This window comes from Saccopteryx bilineata, chromosome 3 (assembly GCF_036850765.1).
Source record: "Saccopteryx bilineata isolate mSacBil1 chromosome 3, mSacBil1_pri_phased_curated, whole genome shotgun sequence".
NCBI classification, from domain to species: domain Eukaryota; kingdom Metazoa; phylum Chordata; class Mammalia; order Chiroptera; family Emballonuridae; genus Saccopteryx; species Saccopteryx bilineata.
This window is the reverse complement of record NC_089492.1, coordinates 206,640,538-206,664,812: the sequence shown is the minus strand read 5'-3', so window position 1 is coordinate 206,664,812 and position 24,275 is coordinate 206,640,538. Positions and strand designations below refer to the sequence as shown.

Here is a 24,275-nt window from a genome sequence, read left to right as displayed (position 1 = left end):
CTCAAATTCCTAGTTTAAGATCAATAAAGTTCATGATCTCAAAAGTAGTTCCCTCCTACTGTCTTCTATGTTAGTGAATGGCATGACTATTCTTACAGTTGTTCATTCCACAAGTTCAGGTGCCATTCTTGACATCTCTTTTCTCACCCCCCACCTCAACCTATCACAAGCCCCTATCAATCTTACCTCTTAGATACCACTTACGTCTACCCACTCTCCCCCATCTCCACTGTTTTTGGACTAGTTTAGGCTACCATCATTTTTAGCCTGATGTTTCCCCACATTCATTCCTCCAATAAATTCTCCACAATGAGTGAATTTATCCAAATACAAATTAGATTGTTTCTCTTTTCTGCTTGAAACTCTCATTCACCGGCTTCACATTCATGGATCTTAAATACTTAATATGTTCTACTTGGCTTTGTGTGACCAACATTGCCCACCTCTCAGAACCAGTCTCTTTCCATTCTCTTCTTCCCACTCTCACTCTCTATACTGTAGCCACCTTGGCCCGCATCGTGTGACTTAAAACCACAATCCTCCATCTCCCACATTTCTTTGGTACAAGCTATCTGTTTTTTAGAAACTCTAATTCCCCTACCCCAAACTTGCTCTAGTCAGTATTTAACTCATCTTTTATTTCTTTGTTCAAACATTGCTCCTCAGTTCTCATCTCTTTCTTTCAAAATCTGTATATTAGTTTATAACTATATATTCATTACTGTGAATATTTGCTAGGTGTCTATTTTCCCCATTCAGTTATAAGTTTTGTGAGATCAAGGATCTTATCTAGTTCTGTTCATTACTGTACCCTGAGTTCTGGCAGAGCCATAACACAAAGGGTACTTAATAAACATTTCTTGAATGAATGAATGAATGATCGTTAATAATATAACTAAAAATATACATCTCTTCAAATAATCTAAAGGGAGAGATTAAGTGAATAGTGTTATAGATAATACTAGTGATAACTATATTGGGATCCATTATACTATTCTCTGTACTTTTCCATATGTTTGAAATTTTCCATAAAAAAGATTATTCAATTTACTAAATCAAAACACTACTTGAGTTCAACAGTGGTGAACTTAATATTAAAAATAGAGTATTGGTGCCCTGGCCAGTTGGCTCAGTGGTAGAGCGTCGGCCTGGCGTGCAGAAGTCCCAGGTTCGATTCCTGGCCAGGGCACACAGGAGAAGCACCCATCTGCTTCTCCACCCCTCCCCCTCTCCTTCCTCTCTGTCTCTCTCTTCCCCTCCTGCAGCCGAGGCTCCATTTGAGCAAAGATGGCCCGTGCGCTGGGGATGGCTCCTTGGCCTCTGCCCCAGGCGCTAGAGTGGCTCTGGTTGTGGCAGAGTGACGCCCAGGAGGGGCAGAGCATCGCCCCCTGGTGGGCAGATTGTCTCCCCCTGGTGGGCGTGCCGGGTGGATCCCAGTCGGGTGCATGCGGGACCCAGGTTAGAAATCCCGAGGTTGCTGGTTTGATCATGGAGTCACTTGCTTAGCTTGAGTGTGTGTCGTGCCCCCCCTCCAACCCCCCCACTCCCGTAAAGGCACATATGAAAAAGCAGTCAACAAGCAACTAGGGTGCCACAAGGAAGAATTGATGCTTCTCGTCTTTCTCCCTTACTGTCTGTCTGTCCCTGTCTGTCTCTCGCTATAGGAAGAAAAAAATAAAAGTAAAAAAGTAAAAATAGAGTATTGTCTCTTTAAGGAATGAATGTTTTATTTAACTAAAAAGCAATTATACTAACCTGAAGATATTTCGGTAATGGTTAATTGGACCACTTAATGCTCCGGGCTGGGAAAACACATAAACATAAGCTTCAAGATCCTCCATTGTTAATCGACATCCTTTTCTTCCAATGCCAGTGTTATGACTAGTAAACAGATGTTTCAAAGCCTAATTTAAATGAAAAGAGAATAATTAAAATTTTTCTGCTACCTAATAATAAACTAAATCCTTGGCTTTTGAAAGATAAATGATGATCAATGTGCGTTGATTACTCCTCATTTCTGCTCTATGGAGATCGGAAAGCTCATTGTTTACAAACACATTTTATACATTTCTGATTTACTTCTGATATTCCTTTCTAATCCCCCAGGCACACCTCATCTTAATGAAAAGCCTCCTATCTTGGTGCTGATTTACACTCTACAGGACCAAACTCACCTACTATCCCAACCCTAAAGTCTTCCCCAATATTCTGGCTAACAATAGTTCATCTGTTTACTGACAACAAATCCCCCCCACTCCTGCCAAAGTTGTTTGAACTTTCTTTAACCACAATCCAGAGCAACAAACACGTTACATCATGTTCCAGTTTATATTTTTACATATATGTGTTTCTGAAGCAAAAGTTTAAAGAACTATTTCTTACTCTTATCATGTGCACTAAACTATTTCTTTTAAAAATTTCAAACTGTATGGTCTGACCTGCGGTGGCACAGTGGATAAAGTGTTGACCTGGAACACTGAGGTTGCCAGTTCAAAACCCAGTCAAGGCACATATGGGAGTTGATGCTTCCTGCTCCTCCCCCTTCTCTCTCTGTCCCTGTCTGTCTCTCTTCTCTAAAATGAATAAATAAATAAAAAAGAATTCTAAATAAATAAATAAAAAGATGAGAAAAAAATAAAAATTTCAAACTGTAGGTCACTAAATTGATTTCATGACTTACTAATGGATCCTCACCCACAACTTGAAAAACACTGCTCTCTACCAGCATTTCTCAAAGTCTGGACCTGTATACACTACCTGCATCAGAATTATTGGGATTCTTGTTTAAAATGCTAATCCCTTGGCATAACTCACTCATGAGTAGGCCCTTGTCCTCTGGGACATGTACTTTTCACTTCTTTCACAGCAGCACCTGCTCCTTGGCCTCTTTCATTTTCTATACCTGAATAAAACTTGCTTAGTTATTTTTTTTGTGACAGAGACAGAGACAGTCAGAGAGAGGGACAGATAGGGACAGACAGACAGAAAGGGAGAGAGATGAGAAGCATCAATTCTTCGTTGCGGTTCCTTAGTTGTTCATTGACTGCCCTCTCATATGTGCCTTGACCGTGGGGCTACAGCAGACCGAGTGACCCCTTGCTCAAGCCAGCAACCTTGGGCTCAAGCTGGTGAGCTTTGCTCAAACCAGATGAGTCCTCACTCAAGCTGGCAACCTTAGGGTCTCAAACCTGGGTCCTCTGCGTCACAGTTCTACGCTTTATTCACTGCACCACCGCCTGGTCAGACAAACTTGCTTTGTTCTAAAAAAAAAAAAAATGCATATCCCTTAACCTGAAAACACACTTGTAAATCTATGAAATGACATACACATGAGGTGAGTAACTTCACCATTGATTTGTAATAATAAAAAAAAAAGACTGGAAACAAATCAAATGTCCATCAGTGGGAGATGAGTTGAATAAAGTATAGTTTAGCCACAAAATGATGTGTTATTTGTTCTTAATACTAAAAGAGAAGTTAAAGAGAGTCTACATGCTGAAATGAAGTGATCCCCAGGATATACTAAGAGAAAAAAAGCAAGGTTGGAAAATAGTGTTTATAGTACATTACCTGTTGTGTAAGGAGGGGGAGACAAATATATATATATATATATATATATTTGCTCATATTTTTTAAAAAAGAAAGAATAAAAAGATGAAATAAAAACAAATTAAAATGGTTTTCTATGAGAGAGGGAGGAAACAGAAAGAGAGGAAACAGATATAAGTGAGACTTCTTTGAATGTACCTTGTTTTAGAATTTTGACATTAATAAATGTTTTATATAAATCATAGAAGTTAAGTAAAAATACTGTTCTCTTAAATTTGCTTGGGAAATATGAGTAAGACTCACAATTGGTCCAACGCAAAGATCTATTGATATATAGATCTTATATATATCTATATATCATCAATAGATCTATATATCAATAGAAGCAATGAAAGCCCAGTAAAATAGTAATCACTAGGACACTCAGATTGTGGTCTCTAATACCATTCCCTACTAATAAGAATGAGAATTCCTTTGATAAATGACTCATTCCAGATCAGGGGCAGAAAACAAAAGACAAAGCTAGGTCATTAAGGAAGCAAACTATCACTGACCAAAGGACACAGCAGTAAACTGAAAGGGTTTTCATTTCCCTAATACGAGATAATCTGGGCACCAGAAAGAATAATGACTATAATTGATGGATACCTATCAAATGTTAAAAAAAAACAAAAAACTTCAAGAGCTCATAATGATATGGAAAGAAAAAAAAACTGCTCATTGGTCACCACTGGAGGTCTCTAAGGCATCAACTCATTAATCTGGGAAGTTGTTTAATAAAAGGAAAGAAGAAATATTTATCCTGCCATTCTTGTGTGAACTGTATTTCAGAATAACCAAATAGTACATGTGAATAATTCTTCTTTATAGAAGAATTCATCAATAAAAGCAGAAAGAATGATGAAATTAGAAAATCATCATTTTGCACACCCTAATGAAATAGTAGACCTAAGCAATGACAATCAAGTTATGCTAAAATTACTTGATGAAAGGTTGTTAGGAAACTTGGATAGGCTGACAACTTGTGAGCTCACTGGTCAGTGTTAGCATTATTAAAATGGAGACAACTAGCCTGACCAGGTGGTGGCGCAGTGGATAGAGCGTCGGACTGGGATGCGGAAGGACCCAGGTTCGAGACCCCGAGGTCGCCAGCTTGAGCGCGGGCTCATCTGGCTTGAGCAAAGAGCTCAGCAGCTTGGACCCAAGGTCGCTGGCTCCAGCAGGGGGTTACTCGGTCTGCTGAAGGCCCACGGTCAAGGCACATGTGAGAAAGCAATCAATGAACAACTAAGAAGTCGCAAGGCGCACAACGAGAAACTGATGATTGATGCTTCTCATCTCTCTCCGTTCCTGTCTGTCTGTCCCTGTCTATCTCTGCCTCTGTAAAAAAAAAAAAAAAAAAAAAAAAAAATGGAGACAACTAGACACTGTATACTCCCCTGATGTGGTACATGAGGAAATATACAGTACCACTTACAAAGTATTCTTGTCAAATTAAAATAGTCTAATCAAGCCTCTAGATCAGTAACACCTATGAAATAGGTAAAACAAGGGTTAGCAGAACAAGATAAATAACACCACAATAAAGATGTCAGCCAAATTCAAAATGTAGATCACTCCTCAAAATAAATGACTAAATTTCTTCAAAAAACAAAACAGAAACAGATTCACAGATGTGGAGAACAGACTGACAACTATCAGAGAGGGTAGGGATTGGGGGCTGGGTGAAAAAGGAGAAAGGATTAAGCAAAGAAAACTTAAAGACACAGACAATAGTGTGGGGATTGCAGGTGGGAAAGGTGAATGGGGGGAGGTGGAGGAGGATAAAGGGGAATAGATGTTGATGAAGGAGACTTGACTTTGGTGGTGAACACACAGTGCAATATACAGATGATGTTTTGTACAAATGCAACCTGTATAATTTTATTAATCAATGTTACCCTGATAACTTCAATTAAAATATTAAAATATTTTTTTAAGTTGTGGTAAACAACAGAAATTCAATGTAGATACTCCCAGGAAGTTACTCTTTTTTTTTTATCCAATCCCATTAAATCAGCAACAGGATGCTTTAATCACTGTTTGATATGCAGTCCTGTGCTTAAGGTGCTACTCAATACAACTACCCCAAAAAGACAACCTATAACAATTAAAAAGCACTACTTAAAACTCCACCCTCTCATTCAAAGTTTTCTTCTCTTCATCCACTTTCATCCAACATGTACCCTTACTTTTTCTGAGGACACAAGTCCTCATTTCACTCGGCTTTGAATCAGATACTCTCTCTTCTAATTATCACAGGATAAGTGAGCAAAGTGGTTAACTTGCCATTTCCTGAATAGGGAAAAAGATATCAGAGGGGTTTCTTTTCTTTTTTTTTTTTTTTTTTTTTGTATTTTTTTTTCTGAAGCTGGAAACAGGGAGAGACAGTCAGACAGACTCCCACATGCGCCCGACCGGGATCCACCCGGCACGCCCACCAGGGGCGACGCTCTGCCCACCAGGAGGCGATGCTCTGCCCCTCCGGGGCGTCGCTCTGCCGCGACCAGAGCCTCTCTAGCGTCTGGGGCAGAGGCCAAGGAGCCATCCCCAGCGCCCGGGCCATCTTTGCTCCAATGGAGCCTTGGCTGCGGGAGGGGAAGAGAGAGACAGAGAGGAAGGAGGGGGGGCGGGGGTGAAGAAGCAAATGGGCGCTTCTCCTATGTGCCCTGGCCGGGAATCGAACCCGGGTCCCCCGCACACCAGGCCGACGCTCTACCGCTGAGCCAACCAGCCAGGGCAAAGATATCAGAGGGGTTTCCATTCTGATTTGTAAGTTTGATTTTTCTATAAGTTACAAAAAATTCTAGATATCTGTCACATGTGAAAATTAGCTTTCTCTGGAAAACCCTCATCAACTCACAAAGGAGATTTTCTCTGATTATCTAACTGTCTTTTTTTTTATTCATCAATCTGGACTTTATAGGGAAGAGCTAACTCTCTTCCCCTGTGTCCAGATTTGCCTTTATTTATTTATTTATTTATTTATTTATTATTAATTTTAATGGGGTGACATTGATAAATCAGGGTACATATGTTCAGAGAAAACATCTCTAGGTTATTCTGACATTTGATTATGCTGCATACCCATCACCCAAAATCCAATTGTCTTCCGTCACCTTCTAACTGGTTTTCTTGTGCCCCTCCCCTCCCCCAACCCTCCCCAACCACCACACTCTTGTCCATGTCTCTGAGTCTCATTTTTATGTCCCACCTATGTATGGGATCATATAGTTCTTAATTTTTTCTGATTTATTTATATCGCTCAGTATGTTATCAAGGTCCAACCATGTTGTAAATGATCCGATGTCATCATTTCTTATGGCTGAGTAGTATTTCATAGTATATATGTACCCAAAGCTCTTTTATCTACTCATCCACTGACAGACACTTGGATTGTTTTCAGATCTTCGCTATTGTGAACAATGCTGCCATAAACATGGGGGTGCATTTCTCCTTTTGAAACATTGCTATGGTGTTCTTGGTGTATATCCCTAAAAGTGGGATAGCTGGGTCAAAAGGCAGTTCGATTTTTAATTTCTTGAGGAATCTCCATCCTGTTTTCCACAGTGGCTGTACCAGTCTGCATTCCCACCAGCAGTGCAGGAGGGTTCCCTTTTCTCCACATCCTCACCAGCACTTATTCTGTGTTGTTGTGTTGATGAGCACCATTCTGACTGGTTTGAGGTGATATCTCATTGTGGTTTTAATTTGCATTTCTTCAATGATTAGTGATGTTGAGCATTGTTTCACATGCCTATTGGCCATCCATATGTCCTCTTTGGAGAAGTGTCTATTCATTTCTTTCGCCCATTTTTTGATTGGATTGTTTGGCCTCCTGATGTTGAGTTTTACAAGTTCTTTATAAATTTTGGTTATTAACCCCTTATCAGATGTATTGTCAAATATGTTCTCCCATTGTGTAGTTTGTCTTTTTATTCTGTTCTTATTGTCTTTAGCTGTGCAAAAGCTTTTTAGTTTGACATAGTCCCATTTGTTTATCCTGTCTTTTATTTCACTTGCCCGTGGAGATAAATTGGCAAATATATTGCTGCAAGAGATGTTGGAGAGCTTACTGCCTATGTTTTCTTCTAAGATGCTTATGGTTTTGTGGCTTACATTTAAGTCTTTTATCCATTTTGAGTTTATTTTTGTGAATGGTGTAAGTTGGTGGTCTAGTTTCATTTTTTTGCAGGTAACTGTTCAATTTTCCCAACACCATTTGTTGAAGAGGCTGTCATTACTCCACTGTATGATCTTACCTTCTTTGTCAAATATCAGTTGTCCATAGAGCTGTGGGTTTATTTCTGGGTTCTCTATTCTGTTCCACTGATCTATATGCCTGTTCTTATGCCAGTACCAGGCTGTTTTGAGTACAATGGCCTTATAGTATAACTTGATATCAGGAAGTGTGATACCTCCCACTTTATTCTTCCTTTTTCAAGATTGCTGAGGCTATTCGTGTTCTCTTTTGGTTCCATATAAATTTTTGGAATATGTGTTCTATATCTTTGAAGTATGTCATTGGTATTTTAATAGGAATTGCATTGAATTTATAGATTGCTTTGGGTAATATAGACATTTTAATGATGTTTATTCTTCCTAACCATGAACACGGTATAAGCTTCCACTTGTTTATATCTTCCCTGATTTTTTTTAATCAATGTTTTATAATTTCCCAAGTACAAGTCTTTAATCTCCCTGGTAAAATTTATTCCTAGGAACTTAATTTTTTTGGTTGCAATGGTGAAGGGGATTGCTTCCTTAATTTCTCTTTCTGCCAGTTCATTGTTAGTGTATAAAAATGCCTCTGATTTCTGGGTATTAATTTTATATCCTTCCACCTTGCTGAATTCATTTATCAGGTCCAGTAGTTTTTTGACTGAGACTTTAGGGTTTTCTATATACAATATTATATCATCTGCAAATAATGATAGTTTTACTTCTTCTTTTCCAATTTGGATGCCTTTTATTTCTTTTTCTTGTCTGATTCCTGTGGGTAGAACTTCCAGAACTATGTAGAATAAGAGTGGTAAAAGGGGGCACCCCAACCTTCCCCCTGATCTTAAGGGGATTCCTTTAATTTTTGCCCATTGAGTATGATGTTGGCTGTGGGTTAGTCATAGATGGTCTTTATCATGTTGAAGTATGTTTCTTATATTCCCACTTTGCTTAGAGTTTTGATCATGAATGGGTGCTGGATTTTATCAAATGCTTTTTCTGCATCTATTGAAATTATCATGTGGTTTTTCTCTTTCCTTTTGTTTATGTGATGAATCACATTGATTGATTTGCGAATATTGTACCAGCCTTGCCTCCCAAGAATAAATCCCACTTGATCATGGTGTATGATATTTTTCATATATTGCTGGATTTGGTTCGCGAATATTTTGTTGAGGATTTTTAGCATCTAAATTTATCAGGGATATTGGCCTATAATTTTCTTTGTGTTGTCTTTACCTGGTTTTGGAATCAGAATTATGCTCACCTCATAAAAGGAGCTTGGAAGTCTTCCTTCCTCTTGAATTTTTTGAAATAGCTTGAGCAGGATAGGAGTTAGTTCTTCTTTGAATATTTGGTAGAGTTCACTTGTGAAACTATCAGGCCCAACACTTTTCTTTGTTGAGTTTTTGATAACTGTTTCGATCTCATTTGTTGTAATCGGTCTGTTTAGATTTTCTGATTCTTCCAGATTAATTTTTGGAAGATTATATGTTTCAAGGAATTTGTCCATTTCATCTAGGTTGTCTAGTTTTTTGGCATACAGTTCTTCATAGTATTTTCTTACAATATTTTGTATTTCTGTTGTGTCAGTTGTTATTTCTCCACTCTCGTTTCTAATTTTATTTATTTGAGTCCTCTCTCTTTTTTTTCTTGGTGAGTCTAGTTAAAGGTTCATCAATCTTGTTTACCTTTTCAAAGAACCAGCTCCTGGTTTCATTGATCTTCTGTATTGTTTCTTTAGCCTCTATGACATTTATTTCTGCTCTGATCTTTATTATTTCCTTTCTTCTACTACCTCTGGGCTTTACTTGCTGTTCTTTTTCTAGTTCTTTTAGATGCAGGATCAAGTTGTTTATTTGAGCTTTTTCTAGCTTCTTAAAGTATGCCTGTAATGCTATGAACTTCCCTCTCAGGACTGCTTTTGCTGTGTCCCATAAATTTTGAGTTGATGTATGCTTGTTATTGTTCATTTCTAGGAATGTTTTTATTTCTTCTTTGATCTCATTGTTAACCCATTCGTTATTTAATAACATGCTATTTAGTTTCCAAGTGTTTGAGTATTTTTCAGTTTTGCTGTTGTGGTTGATTTCTAGTTTCATGCTATTGTGATCAGAGAAAGTGCTTGATATGATTTCATCTTCTTAAATTTGTTGAGATCACTTTTGTGCACTAACATGTGGTCCATCCTAGAGAATGTACCATGAGCACTTGAAAGGAATATATATTCTGCTGCTTTGGGGTGAAAGGTTCTGAAGATATTTATTAAATCGAGTTGATCTAGTGTGTCCTTTAAGTCTGCTGTTTCTTTGTTAATTTTCTTTCTTGAGGCTCTCTCTAGTGATGTTAGTGGGGTACTAAAATCCCCTACTATTATAGTATTGCTGTTGATCTTGCTCTTTAAATCCATCAAAGTCTGTTTTATATATTTAAGTGCTCCTATATTAGGTGCATAGATATTTATAACGGTTATATCTTCCTGTTGGATTGCTCCCTTTATCATTATGTAGTGACCTTCTTTATCTCTTACTATAGCCTTTGTTGTTGTTTTTTTTGTAATTTTCTGAAGCTGGAAACGGGGAGAGACAGTCAGACAGACTCCCGCATGCGCCCGACCGGGATCCACCTGGCATGCCCACCAGGGGGCGATGCTCTGCCCACCAGGGGGTGATGCTCTGCCCCTCCAGGGCGTCACTCTGTTGCGACCAGAGCCACTCTAGCGCCTGGGGCAGAGGCCAAGGAGCCATCCCCAGTGCCCGGGCCATCTTTGCTCCAATGGAGCCTCGCTGCAGGAGGGGAAGAGAGAGACAGAGAGGAAGGAGAGGGGGAGAGGTGGAGAAGCAGATGGGCGCTTCTCCTGTGTGCCCTGGCCAGGAATCGAACCTGGGACTTCTGCACGCCAGGCCAATGCTCTACCACTGAGCCAACCGGCCAGGGCCTACTATAACCTTTGTTTTAAAGTCCATTTTGTCTGATATAAGTATTGCTATGCCAGCTTTTTTTTCATTTCCATTTGCGTGAAATATTTTTTTCCATCCTTTTATCTTCAGTCCATGTGCATCTTTTTTTTTAAGGTGTGTCTCTTGTAGACAGTATATGTATGGGTCCTGTTTTCTTATCCACACAGCTACCCTATGTCTTTTGATTGGATCATTTAATCCATTTACATTTAAGGTTATTATTGATATGTAGTTGTTTATTGACATTTTATCCTTTAAAACTGTATTCCTCTTTTGCTATATTCTTTTTCCGTTTTGATCTGTTTACAACAGGCCCCTTAGCATTTCTTGCAGCATTTGTTTGGTTGTAGTGAATTCCTTGATTTTTTTTTGTCTGGAAAGCTTTTTATTTCTCCTTCAATTTTAAATGATAGCCTTGCTGGATAAAGTAGTCTTGGTTGTAGGTTCTTGTTCTGCATTACTTTGAATATTTCTTGCCATTCCCTTCTGGCCACAAGTGTTTCTGTTGAGCAGTCTGATGTCATCCTTATGGGGGCTCCTTTGTAGGTGATAGCCTTTTTCCCTCTAGCAGCTTTTAATATTTTCTCTTTATCACTTAGCTTTGGTATTTTAATTATGATGTGTCTTGGTGTAGATTTCCTTGGGTTTCTCTTTAATGGAGTTCTCTGTGCTTCTTGAACTTGTGAGATGTTTTCCTGCCTTAATTGAGGGAAGTTTTCAGCTATAATATGTTTGAACAGTCTCTACCCCTTGTTTTTTCTCTTCTTCTTTAGGAACCCCTATGATGTGGATGTTATTTCTCTTCATGTTGTCACAGAACTCTCTTAGAGTTTCCTTAGACTTTTTGAGTCTCTTTTCTTGTTTCTGCTCTGCTTCTGTGCCTTCGTTTATCTTGTCCTCTAACTTGCTCATTCGATTCTCAGCTTCATCCATCCTGCTTTTCATTCCTCTCATTGTGTTCTTTATTTCTGATATTGTATTTGTCATTTCTGACTGATTCTTTTTTATTATTTCAATGTCCTTATTTATATTTGCTATCTCTTTATTTAGGTGTTCGTAATGACCATCTATTGTTGTTCTAAGATCTTTGAGCATCCGAACAATCATTATTTTAAACTCTGCATCTGGTAATTTGGTTATATCTGACTCATTCAGGTCCTTTTCTGGGGATTTCTCTTGATTCATTTGTGTTGCATTTCTCTGCTTTCTCATTTTGTCTGTGTAAAAGAAGGTTTTGGCTACTGGAGTCCACTGGTTGTGGCCTTTGTGTTCCCTAGGTGTGGTCTGTCTGCAGACTCGTCACCCCCTCTGCTGCTGCTGCCTATGGTTTTGAGGTATGGGAGTTGCCGGTGCCAGCCCACTGGGGCTGTTGCTGTGGTTTCTGCCTCTCCTTCACGGAGGGGCTGTGATCACTTGCTTGGGAGTACAAACCTCGGTGGCCTCAGGGAAGTTACTCTTCCAAGCATAGGGGAGCATAAGGCTCTGCCCCATAATGCCTAATCCTGTTCTATGTCATTGGAAATAAGCCTGTCCCTTGAGTCTGTGCTTGTATGCTCCTATGGCTTCTTAGAGTCCTACAGGTAAAGACTGAGGAAACAAACCATTGAGGAAACATCAAGTACATCTAAATTTAAAATTTAAGTAAGATCTTAAATAGTCTAATCCTCTGGGGTTTTTGTTGTTGTTTTTTGTTTTCAAAATTAAAAAAAGAGAAAATGAACTGATATAATTTAAAAAGCCATAACAGGCTTTGGCTTGTTGGCTCAGTGGTAGAGCATTGGCCAGTTGTGTGAAAGTTCCGGGTTCGATTTCTGGTCAGGGCACGTAGAAGAAGTGACCATCTGCTTCTCAAACCCTACCCCTTTCCCTTCTCTCTCTCTCTTCCCCTCCTGTAACCATGGCTCAAGTTGTTCAAGCTTGTTGGCCCCTGGCACTGAGGATGGCTCCATGGCCTGCCTCAGACACTAAAATAGCTCAGTTGCCTGAACAATGGAGTAGTGGCCCCAGATGGGCAGAGCACACTTCGTAGGGGGCTTGCTTGGGGTGCATGTGGCAGTCTGTCTGTCTGCCAATCTGCCTCCCTGCTTCTCAGTTAATAAAAAATAAATAAATAAATAGCCAGAACAAATAAACACAATGTAGGGACCTTGTTTAGTTCCTAATTCAAAAAAATGAAGTATATAAAGACAGTTGAGATAGTAATGAGATTTAAATGGTTATTAAATGATATTGCAGAATTGTTCATTTTGGTAGGTTTGATAATGGCATTAGTGTTATGTGAAAAAAAAGTTTTTATCTGTCAGAGATATGTGCAGAAGTATTTTCTGGTAAAATAACATTGTCCTTTTTTTTTTTTTTAACTTCCCTGAATATCTAACACCATATTGGACATAAAAGCATTCAATGAGCTTCCAAGAAATAGGTAATAACTATGACTCCTGGTGTCAGTGTCTATCATACACCAATAACCATGCTTACTTTATTTTAAGGTTTTGTTTCCAAGGGCTTCCACTGCTGATGCTGTTTAACCCTCTCACCTGGCCTTAATATTCCCTCCTCTCTTATTGGATGTTCTCTAAAAAGAGGTATGGTCGTAGTGGCACAGGCTCTCAAAAACGCTGAAAAGCCAGGCAGCCAAGCATGCAAACATAGATTTTTTTTTTCAAACATAGTAATTAAGCATATAGGTGAGGTCTTAGAAGCACTTACTAACTTTTAGTATTTGTTTATTTTTCTTTCATAAGGATAGATTTAGAAAATGCCTACCAGTGTGCACAGCATATAACAGATATACAATAAATAATTATTTAAAACTAAGCAAAACGACACAAGCAGGACTTTCTCTTGTTTTCTTTTCTGGTTTTAGTGTTTTAGTCTCTTTATTTTTAACTTCCTAATTTTGTCATCCATTTGAGGCACCAGTCCTTTTTTTTTGAATTGGGGCATAACTGACATAACATTTGTATTAGTTTCAGGTGTTCAGCATTATGATTTGATATTATATACATTAAAAAATAATCACCACAATAAGTACTGGTTCACATCCATCACTATGTTCAACTTACCTTGAAATCGTTTATTGAGAACATAAATTCTGGGAACCATGGTATTTGGAAGAAGTAATAATATCTGGACTTGAACAGCTGTGCAGGGTGTCGTAAAATATATTCTGAAATTAAAATGTCAAGTTAGACCTTATTCAAGGCATATAAATTACATACTTACTATTGAAAGAACTTCTTTTTAAGGCAGTTTCACCTTTGAGATGATCCCATAAAAGAATCCACAAATAAAGATTTCTGTGTATTTCTTTTTAGAACAATTTTTATGTTCTTATATTTTATTATGAATATTTCTGATATTAAGAAAATTTATAGCTCTTTAAATAAAAAGGAAGTTCCAGTTTATGAATTCTTTACTCAGAAAGGATCAGGAAACCCAAACAACACTGCCATTCTTTTAAGGTCGTTATCAGTGACCTAGCACTTCTCCTATGGACACATAGGGAGATAATTTTTTATTGTTTAAAAGATTTTCCTTATTGGTTGATTTTAATACCCTATCCATTTGGCCTCAAAAAATGAAAAAAGAACGTGTTCATAGGAAAAGAAAGTGTTTCCTATAAATTCACTCATATATCCAGAAAGTTCATTCATTCAATGAATATTTGAATATCTACTATGTTTGACAGAATTTAGCAGTGAACAAGACAAAAGATGTTCTCATTAACTTATACAATAAAAGGGTAATGAATACTTAAAATATTTTGATAGCAATAATATCATAAAGAAAACAAAATGAGGTGATCTGATTAAGAGTGAGAGTTGGGCCTGACCAGGTGGTAGATTGTTGACCTGGGACGCTGAGGACCCAAGTTTGAAACCTGAGGTTGTTGGCTTGAGCACAGGCTCATCTGGCTTGAGTGCGGGCTCATAAGCTTGAGCATGGGCTTGCTGGCTTGAGCACTGGATCATGGACATGACATCAGGTCATTGGCTTGAGCCCAAGGTTACTGGCTTGAGCAAGGGGTCACTAGCTCAGCTGGAGCACCCTGGCCAAGGCACATATGAGAAAGCAATGAATGAACAACTAAAGTGACACAACTATAAGTTGATGCTTCTTGTCTCTGTTCCTTCCTGTCTGTCTGTCCCTGTCTATCCTTCTCTCTGTTTCTTGTTTTTAAAAAAAAGAGTGATAAGCCCTGGCCGGTTGGCTCAGTGGTAGAGCGTCGGCCTGGCGTGCGGAGGACCCGGGTTCGATTCCCGGCCAGGGCACATAGGAGAAGTGCCCATTTGCTTCTCCACCCCTCCGCCGCGCTTTCCTCTCTGTCTCTCTCTTCCCCTCCCGCAGCCGGGGCTCCATTGGAGCAAAGATGGCCCGGGCGCTGGGCATGGCTCTGTGGCCTCTGCCTCAGGCGCTGGAGTGGCTCTGGTCGCAATATGGCGATGCCCAGGATGGGCAGAGCATCGCCCCCTGGGGGGCAGAGCACCGCCCCTGGTGGGCGTGCCGGGTGGATCCCGGTCGGGCGCATGCGGGAGTCTGTCTGACTGTCTCTCCCTGTTTCCAGCTTCAGAAAAAAGAAAAAAAAAAAAAAAAAAGAGTGATAGTTGGGGGTGTGTGGAGGGACTATTATTTAGTAGAGGCTGTCAGAATAGGCCTCTCTCGGCTGAGTCCTGAATGGTAAGAAACAATCAGCTATGCAAAGATCTAGAAGAGCATCTAGGAACAGAAAGTGGGCCCTGGGCCTGGCACAATCAAGAAACAGAAAGAAAGTGGATGTGGCTGCTGTGTAGTAAATGAGGAGGGTGGGTGGCATGAAGTGAGTCAGAAAGAAAAGCAGAGGCCTGGTCAGGCACAGCCAAAATGATAAGGATTTAAAATACTTTGGGAAGATACTGAAGTTTTAAACTGGAAAGTAATAAAATCATATGTATTAAATGTGCATATTCTCAGGTAAGTGGGGGCATTGTCATTATTGAACAAGATTTTTTTTCAGCGTTGCATTAAGAGATAGCAATACAATTAAAGGTAAAATATAGGCATATTATTTAAAGATCTCATATTGACCTGACTAGGGTTGAACCCATTATTGATAAAATACATAGTTTCAGAAATATTCCAAGTATATTTTTGCTAAAACAACCAATACAGTTTGTCCAAAATAGCATTTACTCTGGGGTCCTGATCAATTTAACAAGCATGTAGCATGACTCCTACTGACTAATGGAACTGAGAAAAACATGATGTATCTCAGTTTGATATCTGAATCCTAAGCATCCATCTTATTGCCTCAGCAGAGACAGGTCAATTGGATATGTATCTAAAATTCAACTCTTACAGTTGTAATACACAATATTTAGGTAGTCATGGTCCTTTTCTCCCTCAACTGCTCAAATTTTGAGGAAAAAACAGAAACATGTTGTTCTGGATTTATTATTCCCTAGAGGATTTTGTGGATTGCAGCAATACCTGAACCTCAGACAAGGCTAAAGAGGACAAAATTATAATTTCTGCCAAAACCAAATAAAATGTTCCACTCCATTATTTACAGGCTTTAACCACTTTAAAGATTTTATGAATTCCCTTTATAGTAGGGTTCTCAAAGTATAGTCCATGTACATCCGTGGGGGTCCCGAATGCCCTTTTAAGGAATCCAGATGTCAAAACTATTTTATAATAAAACAAAGACATTATAAGCTTTTCTCCCTTGGCTTACATTTGCACGAATGGTACAAAAGCAATGGTAGACAGAACCCTTGCTGCCAGAGCACTAAGGCAGTGATACTAAATAGTAGTAGTCATCACATTGTTCACTACCACACACCTGCAATAAACAAAAAAACACATAAAACTAAATGCCAGTTTCACTTAAGAATGTTCTTGAGGGAATTGCAAAAATTATTCATTTTATTATATATCAATTTTTGAGTACTTATTTTTTAAACATTGTGATGAAAGAGAAAGTACACACAAAATAATTCTGTTGCATACCCAAATAAAACGGCTGTCTTGAAGAAAAGCACTTCTGCAATTGTTTGAATTAAGTTGAATTAGCTGCATTTCTTTATGAAACACCATTTTACTTGACAGGATGACTAACAAACTATCATCAGTCAGACCTGCATATCTGGCAGGTGGACATTTGAAAATGAACAAAGCGACCCTTTCACTTGAGAGACAATAGTCAACGGTATTTATTGCCAATGATAAAATTCAAGCTTTGAACTAAAAATTAGAATTTTGGAAACTTGTACCTGCTACTATGAGTTTAATGGCGTTGGACCCCTTGATGACATTTCTAACAATGAAATTGGGATGATATTCATGAATGTGATTCTTTGATATTTTATAATGAAATGTTTCAAATTATAAAAAATCTGCATAATTCAAATAATATCTTCCAATGCATGATGCTGCAAAATCAAACACAGGCAGAAAAATAATCCATTCAAAATGCTTGAGAGACTAGTGGATTTTAACAGAACAGAGTACAAAAAGTTTATTAGTATGACATCACATTTTACATTGTTGCTAATCTTTAAGAAGCCAACAGTTTTGAGTTTGATATAGTATTAACGAAAAAACCCCACAGTTATCTAAAAAGGCTATTAAAATACTCCTCCCTTTTTCAATTACAAATCTTTTTTTTTTGTATTTCTCTGAAGTTGAAAACGGGGAGGCAGTCAGACAGACTCTCGCATGCGCCCGACAGGGATCCACCCAGCATGCTCACCAGGGGGCAATGCTCTGCCCATCTGGGGCACCGCTCTGCTGCAACCAGGGCCATTCCAGCACCTGAGGCAGAGGCCATGGAGCCATCCTCAGTGCCCAGGCCAACCCGACTCCAATGGAGCCCTACCTGCGGGAGGGGAAGAGCGAGACAGAGAAGGACAGGGGGAGGGGTGGAGAAGCAGATGGGCGCCTCTCCTGTGCGCCCCAGCCAGGAATTGAACCTGGGACTCCTGCATGCCAGGCCGACGCTCTACCACTGAGCCAACCGGCCAGGGCCACAATTACAAATCTTTATGAGACCAGATTTTTTTCACAGACTTCAATTCAAACAAAACATTGCAACAGATTGAATGCAGAAGCAGATCTGAGAATCCAGCTGCCAAATAAAGAGGTTTGTAGATATGTGAAATAATGACACTATTCTCACTAAAATTTTATTTTGAGAGATGTAACAAGTTTTCATTAAAATATTACTTATGTTAACATATACTACGGTTATCCATTAAATAAATCCAGACAGATTTTTTTATATATTTCATTTAAAATTTTAAATACAATGAATATTTATGGAAGTAATCCACATTAAACAAAAGCTCACTGGGTATTAAATAATTTTTAAGATATAAAGGAATCCTGAGACCCAAAATTTGAGAACTGTGGCTCTAAAAAATGTTGCCATTCCTGGTAGCCAAGGCTGACAGGCAAGAGGAGAATTTATTTCTAGGCTGCCAAGATCCAATACCATCAAAGTAATGTTACTGTATTTCCCCCTTTATCCCTTCCTAAGTTAGAAGTAAAATGTTTTCTAAAAAGGAATGAAATTATGCAAGCAAGTATAAAGTATAGCTTCTAAGATCTTTAAATAGTGAATATTTAAAGCATAGTGTCATGTGCTAATATCATATTTACTTATTTAATTTTAAAAATATTAAGTTGATCAAATTTTGCTGTTTTTAATCTTAAGTGTCAATGAAAACAATAAATTGTCGTATTGGCAAAGATACTTTAATGAAAATTTAAACTCACCTGTAAACACATTTGGATGAGGGAAGTTAATAACAATAAGCTTCATCACCATTTCGGGATAACAGATGGCAATTAGCCAAGCAATCATGCCCCCCCAGTCATGGCCAATAAGAACACATTTGCTATACCCTGTAATCAAGAAATAAATGTTAACACCATCAAAATAAAACAGGTACACTTCAGACACTATTAGTTCAGAACTAATCTATTCTGAAACATTATTCTTCTACCCTAATTACATACTTTGTGCTGATACTGAGTTTGGTATTTCTGAAACCTTTATGTCCAAATTACCTAGCTTTTTTTTAAAATACAGATGCCCAGGCTCCATACTAGACCTAAAATTCAGAATCTCTTTCAGGAATATATATATATATATATATATATATATATATATATATATATATATATACACACACACACATATATATGATCTACAGGAAAGTTCTATCCGTTTTTGGAATAAAACAAAATACAAATTTTTCTTACCACCAATAAACTTTATTAAATAATATATTTCCGGTCAGAGTAATGGTGGGGTAGGAAGCAATACCAATGATGGAGAGCAAAAGTACTCACAAAATAGTGCGCTACAATGAACAGGGTAGGAACCCTTTTCATTACTTAAAGGTAACCACCATTGAAAAAACCACCACAGAAGCACATGAGATAAAAAAGATAGCAACAGAGGAAAGATGTATGGAATACAACCAAATAAAAACAAAAGATAGAAAAACGAAAGAGAAGGATCAAACAAGACACAAAACTAACAGAAAGCAATCTATAAAATGGCAATAGGGAACTCACAAGTGTCAATAATTACACTAAATGTAAACGGATTAAACTCACCAATAAAAAGGCACAGAATAGCAGAATGGATTAAAAAAGAAAATCCAACTGTATGCTGCCTACAGGAAACTCATCTAAGTAACAAGGATAAAAACAAATTCAAAGTGAAAGGCTGGAAAACAATACTCCAAGCAAATAACATCCAAAAAAAGCAGGTGTAGCAATGCTCATATCTGATAATGCTGACTACAAGACAGCAAAAGTACTCAGAGACAAAAATGGCCATTTCATAATGGCTAAGGGGACACTGAATCAAGAAGACATAACAATTCTTAATATATATGCACCAAACCAAGGAGCACCAAAATATATAAGACAGCTATTTATTGACCTTAAAACAAAAACTGACAAAAATACAATCATACTTGGAGACCTCAATACACCGCTGATGGCTCTAGATTGGTCATTCAAACAGAGAATCAACAAAGATATAGTGGCCTTAAACAAAACACTAGAGCACCTGGATATGATAGATATCTACAGGACATTTCATCCCAAAGTGACTGAGTATACTTTTTTCTCCAGTGTACATGGATCATTCTCAAGAATTGACCATACGGCCTGACCTGTGGTGGTGCAGTGGGATGGAGCATCGACCTGGAATGCTGAGGTCACCGGTTTAAGGCCTTGGGCTTGCCTGGTCAGGGCACATGTGGGAGTAGGTGCTTCCTGCTTCTCCCCCTTCTCTCTCTCTCTGTCTCTCTCTCACACTCATTCCTCTCTCGCTAAAGGATCAATAAATAAAATATATATAAAAAAATAAATAAATAAATAAAGAATTGACCATATGTTGGGCCACAAAAACAACATCAGCAAATTCAGAAAAATCAAAGTTGTACCAAGCATATTTTCTGATCATAAAGCCTTGAAACTAGAAGTCAACTGCAAGTTCTGCATTTTGAGGAAAAAAATTCCACAAAAATGGGGAAACTAAACAACATACTTTTAAAAAATGAATGGGTCAAAGAAGAAATAAGTGCAGAGATCAAAAGCTATATACAGACAAATGAAAATGACAATACGACATAGCAGAATCTATGAGATGCAGCAAAAGCAGTGATAAGAGGGAAGTTCATATCACTTCAGGCATATATGAACAAACAAGAGAGAGCCCAAGTGAACCACTTAACTTCACACCTTAAGGAACTAGAAAAAGAAGAACAAAGACAACCCAAAATGAGCCAAAGAAAGGAGATAATAAAAATCAGAGCAGAAATAAATAAAATAGAGAACAGAAAAATTATAGAAAAAATTAATAGAACAAGGAGCTGGTTCTTTGAAAAGATCAACAAAATTGACAAACCCTTGGCAAGACTTACCAAGGAAAAAAGAGAAAGAACTCATATAAACAAAATCCAAAATGAAAGAGGAGAAATCACCACGGACACCGTAGATATACAAAGAATTATTGTAAAATACTATGAAAAACTTTATGCCACTAAATTCAACAACCTAGAAGAAATGGATAAATTCCTAGAACAATACAACCTTCCTAGACTGAGTCAAGAAGAAGCAGAAAGCCTAAACAGGCCTATTAGTAGAGAAGAAATAGAAAAAAAACATTGAAAACCTCCCCAAAAATAAAAGTCCAGGCCCTGATGGCTATACCAGCGAATTTTATCAAACATTCAAAGAAGACTTGGTTCCTATTCTACTCAAAGTCTTCCAAAAAATTGAAGAAGAAGCAATACTTCCAAACACATTTTATGAGGCCAACATAACCCTCATACCAAAACCAGGCAAGGATGGCACAAAAAAAGAAAACTACAGACCAATATCTCTAATGAATACAGATGCTAAAATACTAAACAAAATACTAGCAAATCGAATACAATAACATATTAAAAAGATAATACATCATGATCAAGTGGGATTCATCCCAGAATCTCAAGGATGGTACAACATACGTAAAACGGTTAACGTAATACACCATATCAACAACACAAAGAACAAAAACCACATGATCTTATCAATAGACGCAGAAAAGGCTTTCGATATAATACAACACAATTTTATGTTTAAGACTCTCAACAAAATGGGTATAGAAGGAAAATATCTCAACATGATAAAGGCCATATATGATAAACCATCAGCTAACATCATATTAAATGGCACTAAACTGAAGGCTTTCCCCCTTAAATCAGGAACAAGACAGAGTTGTCCACTCTCTCCACTCTTATTTAATGTGGTGCTAGAGGTTCTAGCCCGAGCAATCAGACAAGACAAAGAAATAAAAGGCATCCATATCGGAAAAGAAGAAGTAAAGATATCACTTTTTGCAGATGATATGATCCTATACATCGAAAATCCCAAAGAATCCACAAAAAGACTACTAGAAACAATAAGCCAATACAGTAAGGTCGCAGGATACAAAATTAACATACAGAAGTCAATAGCCTTTCTATATGCCAACAATGAAACATTTGAGAACGAACTCAAAAGAACAATCTCCTTCGCGTTTGCAACAAAAAAAATAAAATACTTAGGAATAAACATAACAAAGAATGTAAAGGACTTAAATAATGAAAACTATAAACCATTGTTAAGGGAAATCAAAAAAGATATAATGAGATGGAAGAATATACCTTGTTCTTGGTTAGGAAGAATAAATATAATCAAGGTGGCCATATTACTCAAAGCAATATATAAATTTAATGCAATTCCCATCAAAATCCCAATGACATTTTTTAAAGAAATAGAGCAAAAAAATCATCAGATTTATATGGAACTATAAAAAACCCCAAATAGCCAAAGCAATCCTAAAGAAAAAGAATGAAGCTGGGGGCATTACAATACCTGACTTCAAACTATATTATAGGGCCACGACGATCAAAACAGCATGGTATTGGCAGAAAAATAGACACTCAGACCAATGGAACAGAATAGAAAGTCCAGAAATAAAACCTCATATATATAGTCAAATAATTTTTGATAAAGGGGCCAACAACACACAATGGAGAAAAGAAAGCCTCTTCAATAAATGGTGCTGGGAAAACTGGAAAGCCACATGCAAAAGAATGAAACTGGACTACAGTTTGTCCCCCTGTACTAAAATTAACTCAAAATGGATCAAAGATCTAAACATAAGACCTGAAACAATTAAGTACATAGAAGAAGACATAGGTACTCAACTCATGGACCTGGGTTTTAAAGAGCATTTTATGAATTTGACTCCAAAGGCAAGAGAAGTGAAGGCAAAAATTAATGAATGAGACTACATCAGACTAAGAAGTTTTTGCTCAGCAAGAGAAACTGATAACAAAATAAACAGACAGCCAACTAAATGGGAAATGATATTTTCAAACAACAGCTCAGATAAGGGCCTAATATCCAAAATATACAAAGAACTCATAAAACTCAACAACAAACAAACAAACAATCCAATAAAAAAATGGGAAGAGGACATGAACAGACACTTCTCCCAGAAAGAAATACAAATGGCCAACAGGATATATGAAAAGATGCTCATCTTCTTTAGCTATTAGAGAAATGCAAATCAAAACTGCAATGAGATACCACCTCACACCTGTTAGATTAGCTATTATTAACAAGACAGGTAATAGCAAATGTTGGAGAGGCTGTGGAGAAAAAGGAACCCTCATACACTGTTGGTGGGAATGTAAAGTAGTACAACCATTATGGAAGAAAGTATGGTGGTTCCTCAAAAAACTGAAAATAGAATTACCTTATGACCCAGCAATCCCTCTACTGGGTATATACCCCCAAAACTCAGAAACATTGATACGTAAAGACACATGCAGCCCCATGTTCATTGCAGCATTGTTCACAGTGGCCAGGACATGGAAACAACCAAAAAGCCCATCAATAGATGACTGGATAAAGAAGATGTGGCACATATATATACAATATGGAATACTACTCAGCCATAAGAAATGATGACATCGAATCATTTACAGCAAAATGGTGGGATCTTGATAACATTATACGAAGTAAAATAAGTAAATCAGAAAAAACCAGGAACTGCATTATTCCATATGTAGCTGGGACATAAAAGTGAAACTAAGAGACATTGATAAGAGTGTGGTGGTAACGGGGGGAGGGGGGAGAGGGAGAGGGAAAGGGGGAGGGGGAGGGGCACAAAGAGAACTAGATAGAAGGTGACAGAGGACAATCTGACTTTGGGTGATGGGTATGCAACATAAGTGAACGACAAGATAACCTGGAGTTGTTATCTTTGAATATATATATCCTGATTTATTGATGTCGCCCCATTAAAAAAATAAAATTATTTAAAAAATATATATATATATTTCCACACCAATCCTATCTTCCGAATATGGTCTGAAATGGTTTGTTGAGCTGAATTAACCCTTTCTGCAATCTCCGATGTTGTCAGAAAAGGATCTTGCTCCAACATGGTCTTAACAACATCGTCATCAATCAAAGATGGTTGCCCAGAACGTGGCTTATCAGAAAGGTCGAAATCACCTGTTTCGAATTTTTCGAACCAGCTTCTGCATGTCCTATCAGAAACTGTCCCTTCCCCAAACACTTTCAATAAATTTCTACATGCTTCTGTAGCATTTCTTCCTTGTTGAAATTCATATACAATACAGTGGCATAAATGAACTTTATCAGTAGCCATGGGTACACTATCGCTTCACATATAAGACTAACGAGAATCAACTTTGTTTTAGTTAATTTGCTACGTCAGTATGTATACATTAAGTGATAAAAATAGGCACACATGCGCCAAATAAACATGTGCTTACGTGTCGGAACTTGTGATATTAATAGACAGAACTTTCCAGTAGACCATATATATATAATATCTATAACTTATAATAATATATATTCAATCTGAAATAGTTTGGAAATCATGATTAAGACTGCTAATAATTAGTTCACAAGGAAGATCATTTGAGTTATTTTTCAATG

General features: G+C 37.7%; 1 protein-coding gene across 2 annotated transcripts in view; it reads right to left on the bottom strand.

Annotated features, from left to right (window-relative positions):
- EPHX4 (epoxide hydrolase 4) overlaps window positions 1–24,275 on the bottom strand; it is a 63,163-nt gene that overhangs the window by 11,044 nt on the left and 27,844 nt on the right. For both annotated transcript variants that reach the window (XM_066268638.1, XM_066268637.1), the window contains exons 4-6: window positions 18,528–18,656; window positions 13,835–13,938; window positions 1,756–1,904 (exon numbers count right to left, since the gene is read on the bottom strand). In XM_066268638.1, the coding sequence (XP_066124735.1) occupies window positions 1,756–1,904; window positions 13,835–13,938; window positions 18,528–18,656 (382 nt within the window). The remainder of the gene's footprint in view (window positions 1–1,755; window positions 1,905–13,834; window positions 13,939–18,527; window positions 18,657–24,275) is intronic.